We start from the raw sequence: 18,357 nt of genomic DNA on the forward strand, positions 1-18,357 counted from the left end.
CTTTTTCACCTGTAATAATACATACATGCATTAAATTATGAGATTACAGCATCAATAACAGATTGTTAACTATATTCAAGGTGGTAAGAGGATACTTCTCAAAAAGATGAAAGAAGATACGGTAGAAGATGTTGCAGACGTTCACATTCCTGCTGTAGATCTTGAGAAACAGGTGAGAAAAACTTATTAGCTTTTTTGCCATTTCTATCAATGCTTATACAGTAATGTTTAACAGGTAAAATGTACTATTATTATATATGTTTTTACTATTTATACAACAAAAAGTGGTTCAGGGAAATTAATAAAAAAAATCAGGAATACTGACATTGTTATTATGCATTGTTTTCTGGGCAAGAATTGATTAATAATTCTTTAATTAAATTTCAGTTCCTATTGTCTTCTTTTTCACAACATTAAATTAGTTGAAATATATGCTATTATATACATGTTTACTTATGTAGTCATTATTTGTTTTAGAGACAAGAAACAGCAGAATCAGAAGCAGCCATTGCAGATGTAAGTTATTCTTTACAGTAACTTTCTTTTAGTGCGGTGACTGAAGGTAGATTTTTTGGAATTTAATCTCCCCACCGAACACACACCTATATAATATATCATTGGAAAGGGGAAATTGTGTACTATAATAATATGCCTGTCGTCAAGACTTAATATAGTCACAATTTTTCTAAATTGAGGTCAAAGGTCATATGTAAAAATCTGTAAAAATTTGGAAGGGTTTCAATTTTGACATTCTTTTCTATTTCGTAACTCTACATAAATACAAATGATACTGTTTTGGCTTTATTAATGTTTTTTATTATACATAAACCTTAATCATTAAGAATTATTTTATCAAAAAAATCTTAAAACGACGTTTTATAAACAAACTTCAAAAATTAACTTTTTGACCTATAAAATGTTTAGAGCACCTTAACCTTATGAACAATTACAATTTCAAGTATAAATCAAGTGTCATGCAAGACAATACTTTTAAATTATTTCTTAAACTGTCATATTGGGTGAGGCAAATCAAAGCAATAGAACACTACGGTCAAATATGACCTCAAATTGAATTGCGGATACTTCAGGTTTTATTATAGACTACTCGTTGCTTTTGTTTTTTTCCACAATTATTACTGCTTCCATATAGTATTATCTGTTGTTGTGTATTTTACTCTGGTTAATATCTATTATATTATAAGTTTTGTACCTATATCCCCCCTTTTTTTCTTGCAGATGTGATATGATTGCAAATGATGCATAGATTACCAATACGTCCCGTACGGGCTTCAACAATGAGTAAAATTTTTACTGCTTAGTCTTCAATTTCCGAAATGAATAATGTAAAATAAACAAAAAATCTATCAACCTGATTAAGGTACAAAATAAATCATGAAGAAACGAACAAATATAAAATATAGAAACAAACGACAAACACTGCATTACCGTCTCGTGACTTGAAACAGACACAAACAGAATGTGGCGGGTTTTAACTTTTTTAAGGGCTCGCCATCACTCCCCTTACCCGGGGACTGGGACCGTGTGTATCAGTGCAACAAGCTTTACACCTAATCGACCGTTATCTCCATCATCTTCATTTTCATCAACCGTTACAAGACATGTTTTAATATTTCTACACATTTCACTCATGGCCACAGGTCTGAACATGACAGGTTCTGCTCAAATCAAACACGTTATTATGAGTTTGTCTTTTCAAGTACAGACAAGGTATTGTAGGAAGTCCGAAGACATTTGTTCCTAAAACAAATACCAGCTTCCAACCATTCCTTTCAATTCACCCAAGATTCAACATAGATCTAAAATGGGGTAAAGATGACATCCATATGCTTGTCTGCAAAGATGATGGGGAAACATTATGCATGAGACGTACACACTATCTTAAATTTGCTCAATGTCATGGTTTGCAACACATTAGATAGCGTTGCACTTAATTTGAGAAACATAAAATCCATTGGCATTCAATGTTTCAACAATTTGTTTCGAACCAAACTCATGGTACATTTGTAAAGCCAATTCTAAATGAAAAGGAGTTAAAAAAAAAATGGCCACACAAACGGTTGACTCAACAATTGCTTAGCATTTACGCAATTTCTCTGGTGCCATTTCCTGAGAATAGTCATGGCTGTATGCAGTTTCATCGAGTTAACATAAAATGAATTACAATAAAGAAGAAGGCATTGGCTGAATTGGAGAAGAAAGAGACAACTCTTCCGAAGTTGGGTAAACTTCTGTAGAGTTTGTAGAGAAGTCTTTTCTATTGTATACTTGCAGCGGAATGAAATATCTGTCCGTTATTTGTGTCTTTTACATTTAACATTAAGATTTTGAGGCCAGTTTTCAATTGACTAGCAGCTGATATGACTTCTCAAATAGTTATTTTGCTACAAATCAAACATGTTACTTTGCTACAAAATACTGTTATATTTGCCTTGAACTTGTTGAAGTTGTTTGACAACTTAATTTCTATAGAAATCAATGAATTTAGACTGCATTTTACGAGTAGAATATTTTAAATTAGAATCAGCTGGAAGAAAAGATCTATATTTATCTAGTAACGGTGTCATGAGGAATGACCATTAAATCGTTGGCAATAGCCAAAATAAAATTAGTAAAAGCAGTATCGTGATCTAAGATACCTGCTTCCACGATTTTTTTTTCGTTTTTGGCAAATAATTTGTATCGCAAACAAAATGACAGAGTGCTTGAAGTTTAAAAGATGGACGGGAAACTATTTCAACTTAAACTTTATCTGACACGGTTAAAACATTCTTAATATTACGCTCATCTGAATCAAACTTGAGGAGTTTTTGATCTTTCTAAAAATGTTTTGTTGCAACAAAATATACAAGCGCTTCAGTTGAACGACTGCATTTTAGAACGCGTACACATACCCGAAACTGAGGGACAACAGTCCGATAATTGTATGTCGTCATTAAATATCAAATTGGAAGCTTCCTCGTTCTAAAAGGGGGAACAAATATGTTTACTTGTATAACTTTTGTAGCACGAAAGATGATAAACTGCCTGCACGGACTTCTGCAAATTAACTTTTATCATATGAAATATCTTAATGTTCACCTCATCTAATCTTTTATTCAATGCAGATACAAAAATCGACTTCCCTATACTGGTAAATTGACTCAAAATTTCCGTCGAGTTTTTTTTCTTTTCGTGGCATATTAAGCACTGAAAAAAATTAAACAACTTTTGTCTTTTCTTTGGAGCCAGTTGCAACGGACTTGACATATTACGGAATATGTACTGAACCTATCCGTCAATTATTTTGATTTTACAATAAGACTTTTCTGACAAAGTATATTTGATGTTTTATAACAAAAAACATCGAATATAAACACATACAAATAAAGTATGTATCATATATCAGTGCAATTTAATTGAAAATATGTGTATATAACAGCGAAAAGGTAGTAATATCATATATCAGTTGAGAGCAAATTATTGACTAATACACAAAATGGGACGGAAGGCAAGTGATTAAGTTCCGTTTTGAAATTGAAGTTTTTTATTCCATTCTTTTTCCATTCATTTCTTAAGGTTTTTTTCATATTTTGGTTCCGAAATTTTTATCACTGATTAATTTTATGAAATACTATATGCTTAGAATATTATGGGATCCTTTTTATTACTGCTATGAAGAAAAAACTAAAGTTTGTGTCTGAATTTGCAATTAAAATTACCTCAATTTTAAACAGTCTAAACTTTGCAAATTTTATACAATTTAAGAAAATGAAATATTGAGTAGAATATTTTGACATATAAACATAGCTTCAGGAAAAACTATTTCAGTTAAATATAAGCAAACATACACAATTTTTCATTTTGAAAAGGGGGGTTGAAGCTCTCCAATATACTAATAGTCATTAAAACGACTTTTTAGAAAAATGTGACCGTACGAAATTCTGACGACAGGGCAAAAACTAAAGAAGACATATTTATCTTTAAGTTAAGACCATTTTTAGCCGTGTGTTATTTGGGGAGATTAAACTCGCGATCTAGACGACTTTTTACACTTCTGTCACCGCACTATTTACCACTTAATGATATATTTATAACATAGATGTTAAAACGCCCTCAATTGACAGTTTTAACAAAAAAATAAAGACTTTTTGAAACTTAATTCAGAGATCAAGCAACCTTATCAAATCTACCTTAATGGAAAGCTTTAGAAATTTACCTGTTTCTTACATAAATGTTTGAATGGTATGGAACTTCTAAGAAAAGAAGTTCAGCTATTGGAAAATTTAAAAAAAATCATTAAATAGGTTACTGAACTGCCTTCAACAATAAGCAAAGCCCATACTGCAGAGTGAGCTTTAAAAGGCCCTGAAATGACTGAACAGGCAAATCCAGATATGTCTATTAAGACTCTATTAATGGATAAATTAGGGAAAAGTTGCATTTATAAGTTAAGTTTTCAAAATATTGGTATCTCTTGATACTGTAGGTATAAAAAAGGTATATATATTTTCTGCATTACAGACTGGCAGATTGTTCGTCAGAAACCTACCATACATATGTAAAGATGAAGATATAGAAGCATTATTCTCAAAGTTTGGTAAGTTATTTTACTTCAAAATGATTTTTAAGGTACAAGATTAAAGTACAAGTAATAGAATGTCATACATAGATATTTTAGCTTAGTTGAGAAGAATTCAAACATACCTTAGAACAGTCAACTTTAAAATTGAAATTAAAATTTTACTCAATATAAAATATCTGATTTCAATTTATCGTTCCAGAAATATTTCAGAAGATTTTGTAGAATTATCCAAGATTTTAATTTGGGACATATCAATGAGTTAAAGCATGTAAATCTTTTATTTAATTGTTTCATTTAAATATAAATATTTTATTTTGATAGGACCTTTAACAGAAACACATTTACCAATAGATACTTTAACAAAGAAACTGAAAGGTTTTGCCTTTATAACGTATATGATGCCTGAACATGCTGTGAGAGCTTTCACATTCCTTGATGGAACTAGTTTTATGGTTAGTCTCTAACTGTGGTAAAAGTCATGCAATTTTGAATATGTATATATATACATGTAGTTATATTTTATAATTATAGAGTAATCATGAGATTGTGAATGGAAATCAAGAGTGTGTTCAAGTGACAAACAAAAATAACGACCGTGTATTGTTGGGTCACATAGAAATTAAGAATAGTGATTCACTGTTTTAGAATATAAATGAGTTCTTGGTAACATTTTTATATGTGTACACCAAAGCATTGTGATTGGTTAAAAGCATCTTAAACAATGGATATATTCAAACATTGATGAGATGTTATATTCAATTTGGAGTACGATTTATCAAATTACCAACAATCCTTTTGAATCTGAGATGGCCAATTGAGTTACCAGTATTCAATTTCAACTCAGGATCTTTCTGGTATAAAATTGATTTTGTTACATAGTGACTAATAATGTTAGTAAAATGGTCTTTATTGTAGGGAAGGCAAGTTGAATACTTTATAGTAATCTTAATGGTATAAATGAGAGAAAAGTTTTTTTTATTTTACTGTAACAATTAAGTTAAGATTTGGCTTGATTTGATTTTCTTTCTTGGAAAGATACTGAAGTGAGTTGTTATTTTTACCAGACATAGTAACCAAAAATAAGCCACAAAGATATAACAAAAAAGTTCAGCATTTTAATCATGAATTTTCAATAAATCCTTCTTTTATAGGGGAGAATGTTACATATTTTACCATCAAAGTCAAAGGAAGATGAAGACACTGTTGCATCAGGTTGGTATTTAACATTTATAACACAAACATAAATAATATTATACAATATAAAAATAAGGAGATGTGGTATGATTGCTGACAGTGATATTGTTGTCTTTTTTCAAAACTACCTCTACCCTTTTTTATTGGGAAAATATGGGTCATTTTTATCAAATTGGGAAATTTAAAATAAACCATGAATTTGACTGAAACTTAAATTTACAGACCCATTTTCAAGAGTCAAACCCAGCTTTAAAATAAGACCCTATTTTGTCAGTGATGATACATAAATAGACCCTCAAATGTGCACATATAGTCATTTTAGGCATGACAAATGTTTATTAAATATTCGAAAGAAACCATCAGATATAAATTCAGGAATACGATATACCAGATAAAAGATAACCCAAATCCATTGAAATCACTCGTAATATTTCCAATGACTCCAGATTACCTTCGTTATACAAATGAAGATAAATTGTAAGACAAACTAAATAATAATCATAATAAAAAACAACAAATAGTAAGTTTGAATTTTGGCAATTTTTTGTCATGGATTTATTAGGACAGTTCAACTATATATCAACCGGCCTATGAATTTGCATTCATCGACAATGTCTCATTAATGTCCAAGATAAAAACATAGAAGGGCAACCATCATATGTTTTCTCCAAATGGCAACTGGGCTACCAGACGCCAACTGTAATAAATTCAGCCATTCAGTAAATCAATATATTCAGATCATATTCTGTCCAATCCATGACGCTTCTTTAACGATATCTGAAAATATACAACAGAGAGCAGAAAATATTCTCAAGGGTGGGATAGGGTGGGTTTTGTGTTCCTTCAGTTGAAATCACGCAATGAACAATTCACGAAAAGCATGCAATTTTATACCAAATAAAAGCGGGAAAACCGCTTACGAAATTATGTAGGTAAATAAAAGACGCTCAAGTCCTTCAAAAGTAAAGAAAAGATAACTCTAGTTTAGCAGACGATAATCTTAATTTATTAAATTGATTTAATGCTTAATGATTAAATCTTATTAAATGAGTGTTTTTCAGTTTGTATTCATGCACAATTACTACTGAGACTGCACTGTTTGGGAAAAAAGTTGTCTTTTTGGGAATGATTTTAAGCCATTTTTTTTCAAATTGGGATTCTTCTCCAGGGGAAAAAGCCTTGTTGTAAAGTCTGCTTACTAGAGTTGTAAAGTCTGCTTACTAGATGTATAGTAAAGCGCGCCGCTTGATTGTAATGTCACTATAGTTGACGTACTTCCTTTAGCTTTCATTACATTATCAAACTAGCAAGACGTCTTTTTTTTACTTCATGCCATTGTACGAAATCTTACCCACTATACGCAATAAGCCTGTGTTCTCCACTAATTAAAGGCAAACAATATCACTGGGCTGATGAGACAACTATCCAAGTTGTATCAGTTGTTTTCATACAAAATAAAAGTTTAGGCCCATCAAATATTAGTTAATAGCTAAAGTTTTTTTCAATTGTTGAGATCATTTTTGTGGTTCTTGGTTATAATCATATATTTACACTTTTGGTTTCAGCAGAATTTTTTATCTCCATATGACCTTTTTTATCTGCTCTGAATAACTATCTGGTGTCAAGCAAAACTCATATAATATAACTACAATCATGTATATTGTACTTGACCTGTGACATTAAGACTGTTAAGCAAACCGAATTATAGCAGAATTTGGTCCATACAGTTTTCCACTAAAGCATTTTGTAACTTATTAGATCATTTTGATTAGTTATTGAGAATGAATGTCTTAAAAAAAATTATGATATTTTTTCAGAGGGTTCATCTTTTAAAACACAAAAACAGGCAAAACAGAAAGCCATGGCTGGCAGGTAGGTACAATCATAGCAGAATAATAAGGAAGATTTGATATGGTTGCATTATATCCACCAAAATGTATGGCCTTCAACAATGAGTTTAACCCATAGTGTATAGTGAGCTATAAAAGGTGATGAAACAAATGAGAAACAATGAAAAGAGTAAATTATCTGCCTGATTAAAGCTAATTGCAATTATTACAGTCATAAGGTTCATGACAGGACATAACATAAGATAATTTAGCAATTAAAACATGTTTGTAAGTGTACAACCAGCCCAAAACCTGGGACAATGGTGCAACAGCACACCATTATAAACCAACTTACACAAAAATATATTTACTTTTGATATTTTGAAGTTTTCATGTTTGATTTCTTTTATCTTGTAGCTAAAAAGAACTGAACATCAATTAGATTTGTATATTCGATGATTTATGATCAATATTAAATTACATTTATCAAATAAGCTTTTAAAATTGAATTCATACAAAACAAACAACAAATGTATATTGTCAGAGTATCTTTGATTTAACTGATTTAATAGACAAAATAGAATGTGAGAATTGTAGTTTTAAATTTATATTATTAGCTCTCACAACTGGAATACATTGTTTATGGGTGCCAATGCTGTAGCTAATGTGATGGCACAAAAATATGGAACAGAAAAGAGTCAAATTCTTGATGCAGTAAGTCTTTTCTATCATATGTTAACTTTTTAATAAGCACATACATTAAAATTATTGTTTTCAACATATTGTTAACATATATTTCCATGTCTTTGAATGCACTTCTAAAAATAACATGTTTTATCCTAGAAAAGGGTATTTTTATCAAAATGAATACTTGATAATTGATACAAAATAAAAAGAATTGATTAAAAAATTAACTTATGGTATGTTACATGGTGACTTTTCTAATTTGAAGTTTGTGTATAGAACCTGAACAAATTTAATGCATAAAGGCATTTTAAGGGATTTCCAGATTTTATTTAATAAGGACGGTAGGTTGTGGGAAGACACTTTTCTTAAAAATTTGATGTTTGGTTAATTTAGGGCTGTTCCAGAAAATACTATGTCCCCCCCCCCCCCCCCCCCCCCCCCCAGGGAAGGCAATTTTTTAAATAGTATGTGGGTGGTTGTATTTGAAATACCAAAATGCAAAGGGAGAGCTGTTCTAATTAAATTTCATTTCTGTGGGTGGTGGGGGTTAAAAAAAAAGTGCCGTCCCTGGGGGGGGGGGGGGACATAGTATTTTCTGGATCAGCCCTTAGACAGAAAACCTTGAAATTTTATGCATGTTGAGGTTAAAAAAAAAAATAACCTCCTATATGATTATATTGAAAATATGGTTTTTCTTTCTCAAATTAACAATCAGAATTATAAAACGACATAAAAGTTTAAGGAGGTGTAAAAGTAGGAACTTGGTGTAAGATAAGTGTTTGACTGAAACTGACTGCCATTAAGTTTAGCAAGTAGATTTGTAGATTAGTTAGTTTTAAGCCAAATTTGATGTGAACATACAATCTTTTTACAGGAGATATCTGGTAGTTTGGGTGTGCGGATGGCTCTAGGAGAAACACAGATTGTATCAGAAACAAGAGACTTCTTAATAGATAATGGTGTTGTGTTAGATAGTTTTAGTCAGGTAAACATAAGATAGTTACTAAAGAAGAACCATTAAACATTTCATATCATTTTATATATCTATGTGTCAAGGATATACAATATGAAATAAGTAGAAGTGGTATTTTTACCAGTTATACATCTTCCCGGCAGATACCAAATGAGTAAGATGTAAAAATATAATGTACTTGTTATATGTGACTTGACATTTTATAGAAATAATAGTTATCAAGGGTACCAGGATTATAATTGAATACGCCAGATGCGCATTTTGTCTACATAAGTTATCTTTGATCAACCAACCAACATGCAGTTCTATAAGATATGTTTCTAATGCAGTAAGTTAAGATTATTGCTGTTATTGTACACACATTAGTTCAAATTATTATAATTTGCCGGGCTGTCAGTTGTTAAAGATTTTATATTATCAATCCAGCTATCAAATTAGTGCTTTACATTACCCAGGATAGTTATGAATTGAACAGACTTAAGGGAGTCTAAAATAAAAATGATAGAATTTGTTCATACTTTGCCAAAATGTAGTATCTATTGATATATGTTGAAAAATTTAATAAAAATAATAGGTCACTGTGCATTTTCTCAAGCTACAGTACGTGACAAAATGACAGATTTTGTATAGATTATACAGGAAAAAACACCATTTTGTGATTAAAAATTAAACAAAATGATAGAATTGTTCAATACTTAAGGAAAAGATAGCTTTCAGACAATGCTTTGAGAATATCAAAAGAAAAGATAGGGTCAGCGTACGTTTTTTCCGGCTAAATTACAAAATAGGAAAATTTCATGTAGAATCCTTCAGAAAATGCACTGTTTTAGAGTTATCTCCCCTTGAAATGCCAATTTAAAAAAAATAAATTAAAACAACCAAAACTAATCAACATTTGCAAAAATATTAATATTTGTAAGTTTTATTCTTTTAAACTGGTTCTTTTAAATGAATTTCACATTAAATATCTGCATTCCTGCATCAGATTTTGCTGAACTGATAGAAATATGGACCTGTGGTTCTCTGTTTTTTACAATCCAAGATGGAGGAAGACACCCATACCACCTTAAGCCAGACACATGAGTGATTTCTATTGTCACTACTTGAAGTTTCAATTATTATTTCTTTTTACAGGCTGATGGTCCTAGAAGTAAGACGGTGATATTAGTGAAGAACTTACCATCAGGGACCAAGATGGAGGAATTACAACATGTCTTCTCTAAACATGGGACACTGGGTAGAGTCATACTGCCTCCTTCTGGTATTACAGCTATAGTCGAATTTCTGGAACCTACAGAGGCTAAATTGGCATACAAAAAACTAGCATACACAAAAGTAGGTATACTCTGGGTTAAAAAAAAATACATGCTAGCTTCAGTATGAATTTAATAGTTTCTAACCTAGAAAGCAACATCGGCAAGCAGTAACTATCAAATCTATGATTGTGATGACTTCAAACATTGAAAAGTATAAGATTAAAGATATTCTGATACTTCTTTTATGAAGCCAGGCTCAAAATACATTCAATTTTTTTATTTGTAAATCTGCCTTCTTTTCTAGTGTTTTCTGGTCTGTACGTCCGTGCATCCGTACATCCGTTCGTCCCGCTGCAGGTTAAAGTTTTTGGTCAAGGTAGTTTTTTATGAAGTTGAAGTCCAATCAACTTGAAACTTAGTACAAATGTTCCTGATGATATGATCTTTCTAATTTTAATGCCAAATAAGAGTTTTGATCCCAATTTCACGGTCCACTGGACATAGAAAGTGATAGTGCGAGTGGGACATCCTTGTACTGGGGACACATTCTTGTTTGTGTTGTTTTTATTTTTCCAAAAAATTTTAACAGGATCTTTTTGCAAAATAATATGTTTCACAATTTTGTTAATTGCTCAACTATCACAATTATTTCTAAATTTACAGTATTTGAATTGTAATAGTGATGATTATTTTTATCTCCAGTTCCAGCATGTTCCATTGTATTTGGAATGGGCTCCAACTGAGGCATTAAAACCAATGAACCAAGTAAAAGAAGACAAACCAGCTGACAAAAAGGAGGAAGATACCTCTCAGGTTAGTTAGACAAAATAGTCAATGCACATTTACTGTAGATTCATTTATTTTCATGGGTACCAATTTTCGTGGATTGATAAAAACTTACATGTTCGAGGATATTTAATTTCCTGGTTTTGCCGAAGTATGCATAAAAGCCTATGAAAAATTTGGTATTCTTTGAACATTAAATTTCGTGGTTCATCTGTTCCCACGAAATCCACGAAAATTGGTATCCAACGAATAATAATGAATCCACAGTATCTGTCAACATAGTGAAAGAGTGGGATAAAGTTCTGTGATGAATTTCACAAAAATCTTACAAGAAGAAAGTCCATGTCAGAGTTCGTGAAAAGTGGTGGTCCTCAGGATTTTACCACCAAAATTTTGCATAGGACTGACACAATTTTAGTATTTTCAATAGAGTTAATAGTGAGGACCAGCAGATTCTCCAAGGACTACCAGGGGAAAAAAGATTTCGTGAACTCTGCCATGTCATGACCATTCAGCATAACTAAGGAGATTTTTTGTGACAAGAATCTCAAATTTCAACCTTACTGATAGTAAGGCATTGTTTTCCATTAGATACCATTTAAAATCTTTTATTTCATTAGTTTTAATAGCCCATTTGCCAATTACCGATTTGATTCTATAATAACACACTTTTTAAACAAATTACTTCCCTTTGTCAATCGTAGACTGGTTCCATACCGGACAAAATGGCTTTTGCCAATGCAAAACATGATGAATTGAAAGTGGTGTGTCTGCCGGTTAACTAGTTTTTCATAAAAAAATAATTTCTGATGTCAAAAGTATTTAGCTGAACAACAAATTATTGTAATAAAAGATTTGAAAACCTAACAGATTACTCACATTACGCAAAGGTAAATTTGCTCTTTCTGCTAGATCTCCATTGTAAATAAAAAATTATATCCCTCATAAGGGAGACAACCAAAAGAAGGTATCTCTAATTACAGGGTCAATTACGGGAATTGGCAAATAGCCTATTCATTTGTGAAAATGTTTGTTTCCAGTCATCTGAATTCAAAATATCAAAACTATGCGGTATGGGCTTTGCTCATTGTTGAAGGCTGTGCAGTGACCTATAGTTGTTAATTTTTGTGTCATTTTGGTCTCTTGTGGAGAGATGTCTCATTGGCAATCATACCACATCTTTTTTTATAAGGCAATCTAGCTTGTATTTTTGAAAGGCAAATGGTGTTTTTCAATACTTTTAAGAAAGGATAAACAAAACTATGGCCCTATGGCAAACAGTTGGTAATAAGTGATACAGCTTTGATTTTGAATTCTTTAAATGTAAATATTGGTATACACGAATAGAAATTCAATCTTTTTTATTTATAGAAGTCAGAGGATGACGAGGAAGAAGAGGAAACTGCAGAAGCAGGAAGTACATTATTTGTGAAGAATGTTAACTTTGATACAACAGATGATGATTTTACACAGGTCAGTTTATTTATACATCTAATCAGAAGTAAAATATTTGATTAGAACCTAACACTTGTCACAACAAATGAGTCTTTAAAATTACTTTGCTCTACTGTAATATAGACTCTTTGTCTTGTTCAAATGTAGCTGAATGAGATATCAAGACATGACAGCATAGGAAATTCAAAATATGAATTCAATTTTGTTGTTAGACCACAGAGTTGACATAAATTTATTCCATATAAAATGTTAAAACTTTTTAGGACTATCTTGTTTTCTGTTTCAAATCAATTTATAAATATGTATATATGTTATGGTTAGTATTATGGTTGACTGTTTATTCTTCAGAAATTTGAGAAGTGCGGCAAAATAAAGGCAGCGTACATTGCTAAAAAGAAAGATATGAAAAATCCAGGTAAATGTTTTATTTGATTTAATTTTTATCTAATTAAGATGAAATCTCCACACACATATTACTTATGCTTGTTTGTTGTGTGGTAGCAGCAACAAAGCATAAAAAATGATCTTGTGTGCAAATTAAATTTTAATATCATTGATTGGCTTTGTTTCATTATAAGTTAGACTTGAAAGTACTGGTAGAAAATAACTTGAAATTTATGGTTCATAAATATTTCCAAAATGTCCCTGAACTGCAGTAAAAGCTATATCCTTTTTGAAATTGAATTTTATAAAATTTGCTTGATTTCAAGAATTATAAGAATCTGGATTCTTTTTTATATACATTAATTAAAGAGTTAAATAAAGTGGATACAATTATGATTTTATGATTGTTTTGGAATAACTTATTTTGAGGAATTAAAAATGAAATAGGGATTCTTCTTATAGATTTCTTGTTTTTTCATGAGTGTGAAAAATTGTATAACACATGTGTATTATTGACTCTATGTTGTCCAAAAGATGTCTAAAGGTGCTCTGTGTGGTTGTCTCATTTATTACATGTATAGCCTGAAGCTTCACATTATAAATAAAACTTTCATAAAAATAAAGAGAAAAAGTATTTACCTGTTACTAGTACTATAACTATGGTTACATGGCATCATATCAATTTGGCCAATTTTTAGACATGTAAAGGGACAGTTCTTTTTGTCTACCATCCAATATGTGTTATTATTTTTCAGGAAAAGTTCTATCAATGTTTATTAATTTTCAGGAAAATTTCTATCAATGTTTATTATTTTTCAGGAAAATTTCTATCAATGGGATATGGTTTTGTGGAGTATATGAAAAAACAGAGTGCTGAAAAGGCCATGAAAATCTTGCAACATACTGATTTAGATGGTCATCAGCTAGAACTGAAAATTTCAAACAAAGCTACCATGTAATATACTTATTATAATCAATTATGGTTGTACAACCTTCTCTCTCCTATAAGTATTGTGTATCTATAGGAATTTTGTGCCATTAAAATAAATACATTCTTTCTTTTTCTAAACACCATATACAAATCAATCTCATGTTAACATCAGCAAATGAATTTGAATCTATTTTTAATTATCATGCCCCTTTAATGGTCATTTATGTTTTCAGTCTGTTTTTGGTTGGTTCGTCTATTTGTCCTTCCATTCGTTTCTCCATCAGTTTGTCTGTCTGTCTGTCCCCCTTCAGATTAAAGTTTTTGATGAAGTTGAAGTCCAGTCAACTTGAGAATTAGACAGTCAATTAGTACATATCTTCCCTATGCTATGATCTTTCTAATGTTAATGCCAAATTAGAGTTATGACCCCTATTTTACAGTCCACTGAACTTAGAAAATGAAAGTGCCCGTAAAGGCATCTGTGTACTACATGCACATTCATGTTTTTAATTGCCAACAAAAAACTTATTTATTTAATATATTCATAATTTCATGTTTGCAGTCAGCCAGGTGTAGAGAAAAAAAAGAAACAGTCAAAGAAAGAAATCAAAACTTCTAAGATTTTAGTAAGGAATGTACCCTTTGAAGCTACACGGAGAGAAATATATGAGCTTTTTAAGTAAGTGCAGAATTTTATAAACATAACATAGCTTAAAGTACAATGCACCAACCAGTACATACTTTATAACACGAAACTGGTTATAAAATTCGGCAGTACAAAGTTAATTCTGGTAAAATGGACAACAGAACGTATCCAGCAGTCTAGGAATGCTTTGGTTATCAATACAACTGCAATTTTATAACCTTGCCTTCTAATAAAGACATGCATTTTTTATACGACGACAAAAATTGAAAAAATTGAAAACTTTTTGGTCGTATATTGGTATCACATTGGCGTCGTCTTCAACTATTTAATCACAATCCAAATTCAGAGCTGTATCAAGCTTGAATGGTGTGTCCATACTTGCCCAAATGTTCAGGGTTTGAACCCTATGGTCGTATAAAGCTGTGCCCTGCTGAGCATCTGGTTATTACAAGCTGAAAACACTGACAGATAACAAGTAAATTATAAATTAATAGTTGTCTCATTTGTAATAATAGCACATCTCCTAATTATATATACCGGTAAGCCAGAAATGTATCTTGTCATTTTTCCATTCATTTTGATTAAATATGTATACATGTCAGCTTTTACATGTATGTCTTAAAAGACCAAATATTATAAATGTGTGTAGGTTGAAATCGCATGTTTTGTTATCATATTGTAATATATATCTCTGCTACTACTTTTAGAGTGTTTGGTGAATTGAAGTCTGTCAGATTACCCAAGAAACTTAGTGGTACTGGATCACATAGGGGATTTGGCTTTGTAGATTTTTTAACCAGACAGGACGCTAAGGTAAGAATTTTCAAAAGTCCTGTATGAAAATAAGATATTGATGACTGTTAATAAGACAACATCCTCCAGAGAGCCAAGTGAAATAGAAGAAAGGAACTATAAGTCACTTGACTGCCTTCAACAATGAGCGAAACTTGTGCCTCATATCAAGCTATAAAAGGTCCCAATTTGGCACATGCAAAATATTTGAAGTGAGATATCTAATGGCTTGAAAGGTATACAAAACAATTAAATAATGAAGAGCAACTAAGGTATAGAGCAACAAACAACCACTCAATTACAGGCTCCTGCTATGGGACGAGTCAATCATGTAAGATGGGGCCTTACCCTCCCCTAAACCTAGGACAATGATTCAACTGAACAACATAAGACCAAATTGTACCAGCAATAAACAAAAAGCTTATTGGATAAACTGCAAGTCATACATTATCATGCTCCTGAATTGAATGTCCATTCACTTTCTTTTGAATGATCAGTTTTGTGTAATTTTATCAGTTAAAAAAATTGTGAGTCTGGAAATATGATTATTAGTATCAGTTTACCACAGATTTACCCAAATTTTGGTTAAAACAAGGGTTTGCAATAAAGCAATTAGGGTTATCATTTGTTTGGAAAAGATACAAATTAATTTTTAAGGAATTCTGCCCAAACCTGTGCTATGAGCCGTTTTAAACTTGCTGTGAGGTTAGACTTTTCTGCTCAGTGTTGAAGGCCTCACTGTGACTTAAAATGAAGAACAGCAATACAAGTTCTGTTCCTCTGCTTATTGAGTTTTGTGCTTAATGATTTTGTGTCATGGATGGATATTCCATATCCTTTCCTTTCTATTCAGTAGGTGTATTGTTAGCTATTGTCCTTCAAAGTTGTGGCTATTGTCCATCTAAGTTGTGGCTATTGCCCTTCAAAGTTGTGGCTATTGTCCTTCTAAGTTGTGGCTATTGTCCTTCTAAGTTGTGGCTATTGTCCATCTAAGTTGTGGCTATTGTCCTTCAAAGTTGTGACTATTGTCCTTCTAAGTTGTGGCTATTGTCCTTCTAAGTTGTGGCTATTGTCCATCTAAGTTGTGGCTATTGTCCTTCTATGTTGTGGCTATTGTTCATTTAAGTTGTGGCTATTGTCCTAAGTTGTGGCTATTGTCCATTTAAGTTGTGGCTATTGTCCTTCAAAGTTGTGACTATTGTCCAACTTAGTTGTGGCTATCATTCTAAGTTGTGGCTATTGTCCTTCTAAGTTGTGGCTATTGTCCATCTATGTTGTGGCTATTGTCCTTCAAAGTTGTGACTATTGTCCATCTAAGTAGTGGCTATTGTCCTTCTAAGTTGTGGCTATAGTCCTTCTAAGTTGTGGCTATTGTCCATCTAAGTTGTGGCTATTGTCCTTCAAAGTTGTGACTATTGTCCATCTAAGTTGTGACTATTGTCCATCTAAGTTGTGGCTATTGTGCTTCTAAGTTGTGGCTATTGTCCTTCTTAGTTGTGGCTATTGTCCATCTAAGTTGTGGCTATTGTCCTTCAAAGTTGTGGCTATTGTCTGTCTAAGTTGTGGCTATTGTCGTAAGTTGTGGCTATTGTCCTTCAAAGTTGTGACTATTGTCCATCTAAGAAGTGGCTATTGTCCTTCTATGTTGTGGCTATTGCCCTTCGAAGTTGTGGCTATTGTCCTTCTAAGTTGTGGCTATTGTCCTTCTAAGTTGTGGCTATTGTCCATCTATGTTGTGGCTATTGTCCTTCAAAGTTGTGACTATTGTCCATCTAAGAAGTGGCTATTGTCCTTCTATGTTGTGGCTATTGCCCTTCAAAGTTGTGGCTATTGTCCTTCTAAGTTGTGGCTATTGTCCTTCTAAGTTGTGGCTATTGTCCATCTATGTTGAGGCTATTGTCCTTCAAAGTTGTGACTATTGTCCATCTAAGTAGTGGCTTTTGTCCATCTAAGTTGTGGCTATTGTCCTTCAAAATTGTTGACTCTATGAACTTTTAAGAGGTACAAGTTTTCAATAAATTGGAAGTAAAATATCAAGCATACTGAAAATGTGTCACATGCTTGCACATGTATATAAACCAGATGAAGTTTGATACATATCAAAAATCTGTGACTGAAATCTATTATGGACAAAAAAGTAAACCAATATGCAACTCTCCTTGGAGTGAGGTGTACAAATGTTCTAGCAAAATGATCAGAACCATTGTTCATTTCGTTCATAGAAAACAATTTGGCTTTTATTTTGGTCTGATGTTGCAGAAATTAAACATACCTCTGCACCACTTAAATTAAAGGTCTAAAAAATAATCTGTTTTACTTTAAAATGAATAGAACTTATGTTAATTTTACAGAGAGCATTTGCAGCACTGTGTCATAGTACTCATTTGTATGGTAGACGTTTAGTTCTAGAATGGGCTGAGAGTGCTGAAGATTTGGATGAATTACGTAAAAAGACAGCAGAACATTTCCATGACGGTATGTTGGGATTAAAATATTAAGGGCTGAAGCAGAAAATACTATGTTCCCCCTCCACCAGTGAGGCATTTTTTTCTATGAGGGGTTGTATTTACATGTATGTACTTCAGGGACAGATCCAGCCATTTGAAAAAGGGGGGGTTCCAACCCCCCGAACCCCCCCCCCTTGGATTGGATCCACCAATGACTTTTTGTACCAAAATCAGATGTTCTCTCCAGACACTCCAACTTCTTTCACCAATACAAAATGACTGTCATGAAATAAATCCCATCAATTAATCAATTATTTGAGTACTAGTATCTCAAAAGGGTCCTTATGATATAATAAAAATAAAGGAAACATGATCAATATGAAAATGATTTATAG

At 31.9% G+C, this 18,357-nt stretch overlaps 1 protein-coding gene across 2 annotated transcripts in view; it reads left to right on the forward strand.

Annotated features, from left to right (window-relative positions):
* LOC134680903 (probable RNA-binding protein 19) overlaps nt 1-18,357 on the forward strand; it is a 37,881-nt gene that overhangs the window by 18,665 nt on the left and 859 nt on the right. For both annotated transcript variants that reach the window (XM_063540195.1, XM_063540196.1), the window contains exons 11-26: nt 81-172; nt 478-516; nt 4,522-4,597; nt 4,904-5,034; nt 5,734-5,794; nt 7,594-7,648; nt 8,223-8,319; nt 9,167-9,277; nt 10,400-10,600; nt 11,224-11,334; nt 12,679-12,780; nt 13,111-13,177; nt 13,966-14,101; nt 14,640-14,756; nt 15,431-15,536; nt 17,867-17,990. In XM_063540195.1, coding sequence (XP_063396265.1) covers nt 81-172; nt 478-516; nt 4,522-4,597; nt 4,904-5,034; nt 5,734-5,794; nt 7,594-7,648; nt 8,223-8,319; nt 9,167-9,277; nt 10,400-10,600; nt 11,224-11,334; nt 12,679-12,780; nt 13,111-13,177; nt 13,966-14,101; nt 14,640-14,756; nt 15,431-15,536; nt 17,867-17,990 — 1,626 coding nt within the window. The remainder of the gene's footprint in view (nt 1-80; nt 173-477; nt 517-4,521; nt 4,598-4,903; nt 5,035-5,733; nt 5,795-7,593; nt 7,649-8,222; nt 8,320-9,166; nt 9,278-10,399; nt 10,601-11,223; nt 11,335-12,678; nt 12,781-13,110; nt 13,178-13,965; nt 14,102-14,639; nt 14,757-15,430; nt 15,537-17,866; nt 17,991-18,357) is intronic.

Source organism: Mytilus trossulus, chromosome 8 (assembly GCF_036588685.1).
Source record: "Mytilus trossulus isolate FHL-02 chromosome 8, PNRI_Mtr1.1.1.hap1, whole genome shotgun sequence".
Lineage (NCBI taxonomy): Eukaryota > Metazoa > Mollusca > Bivalvia > Mytilida > Mytilidae > Mytilus > Mytilus trossulus.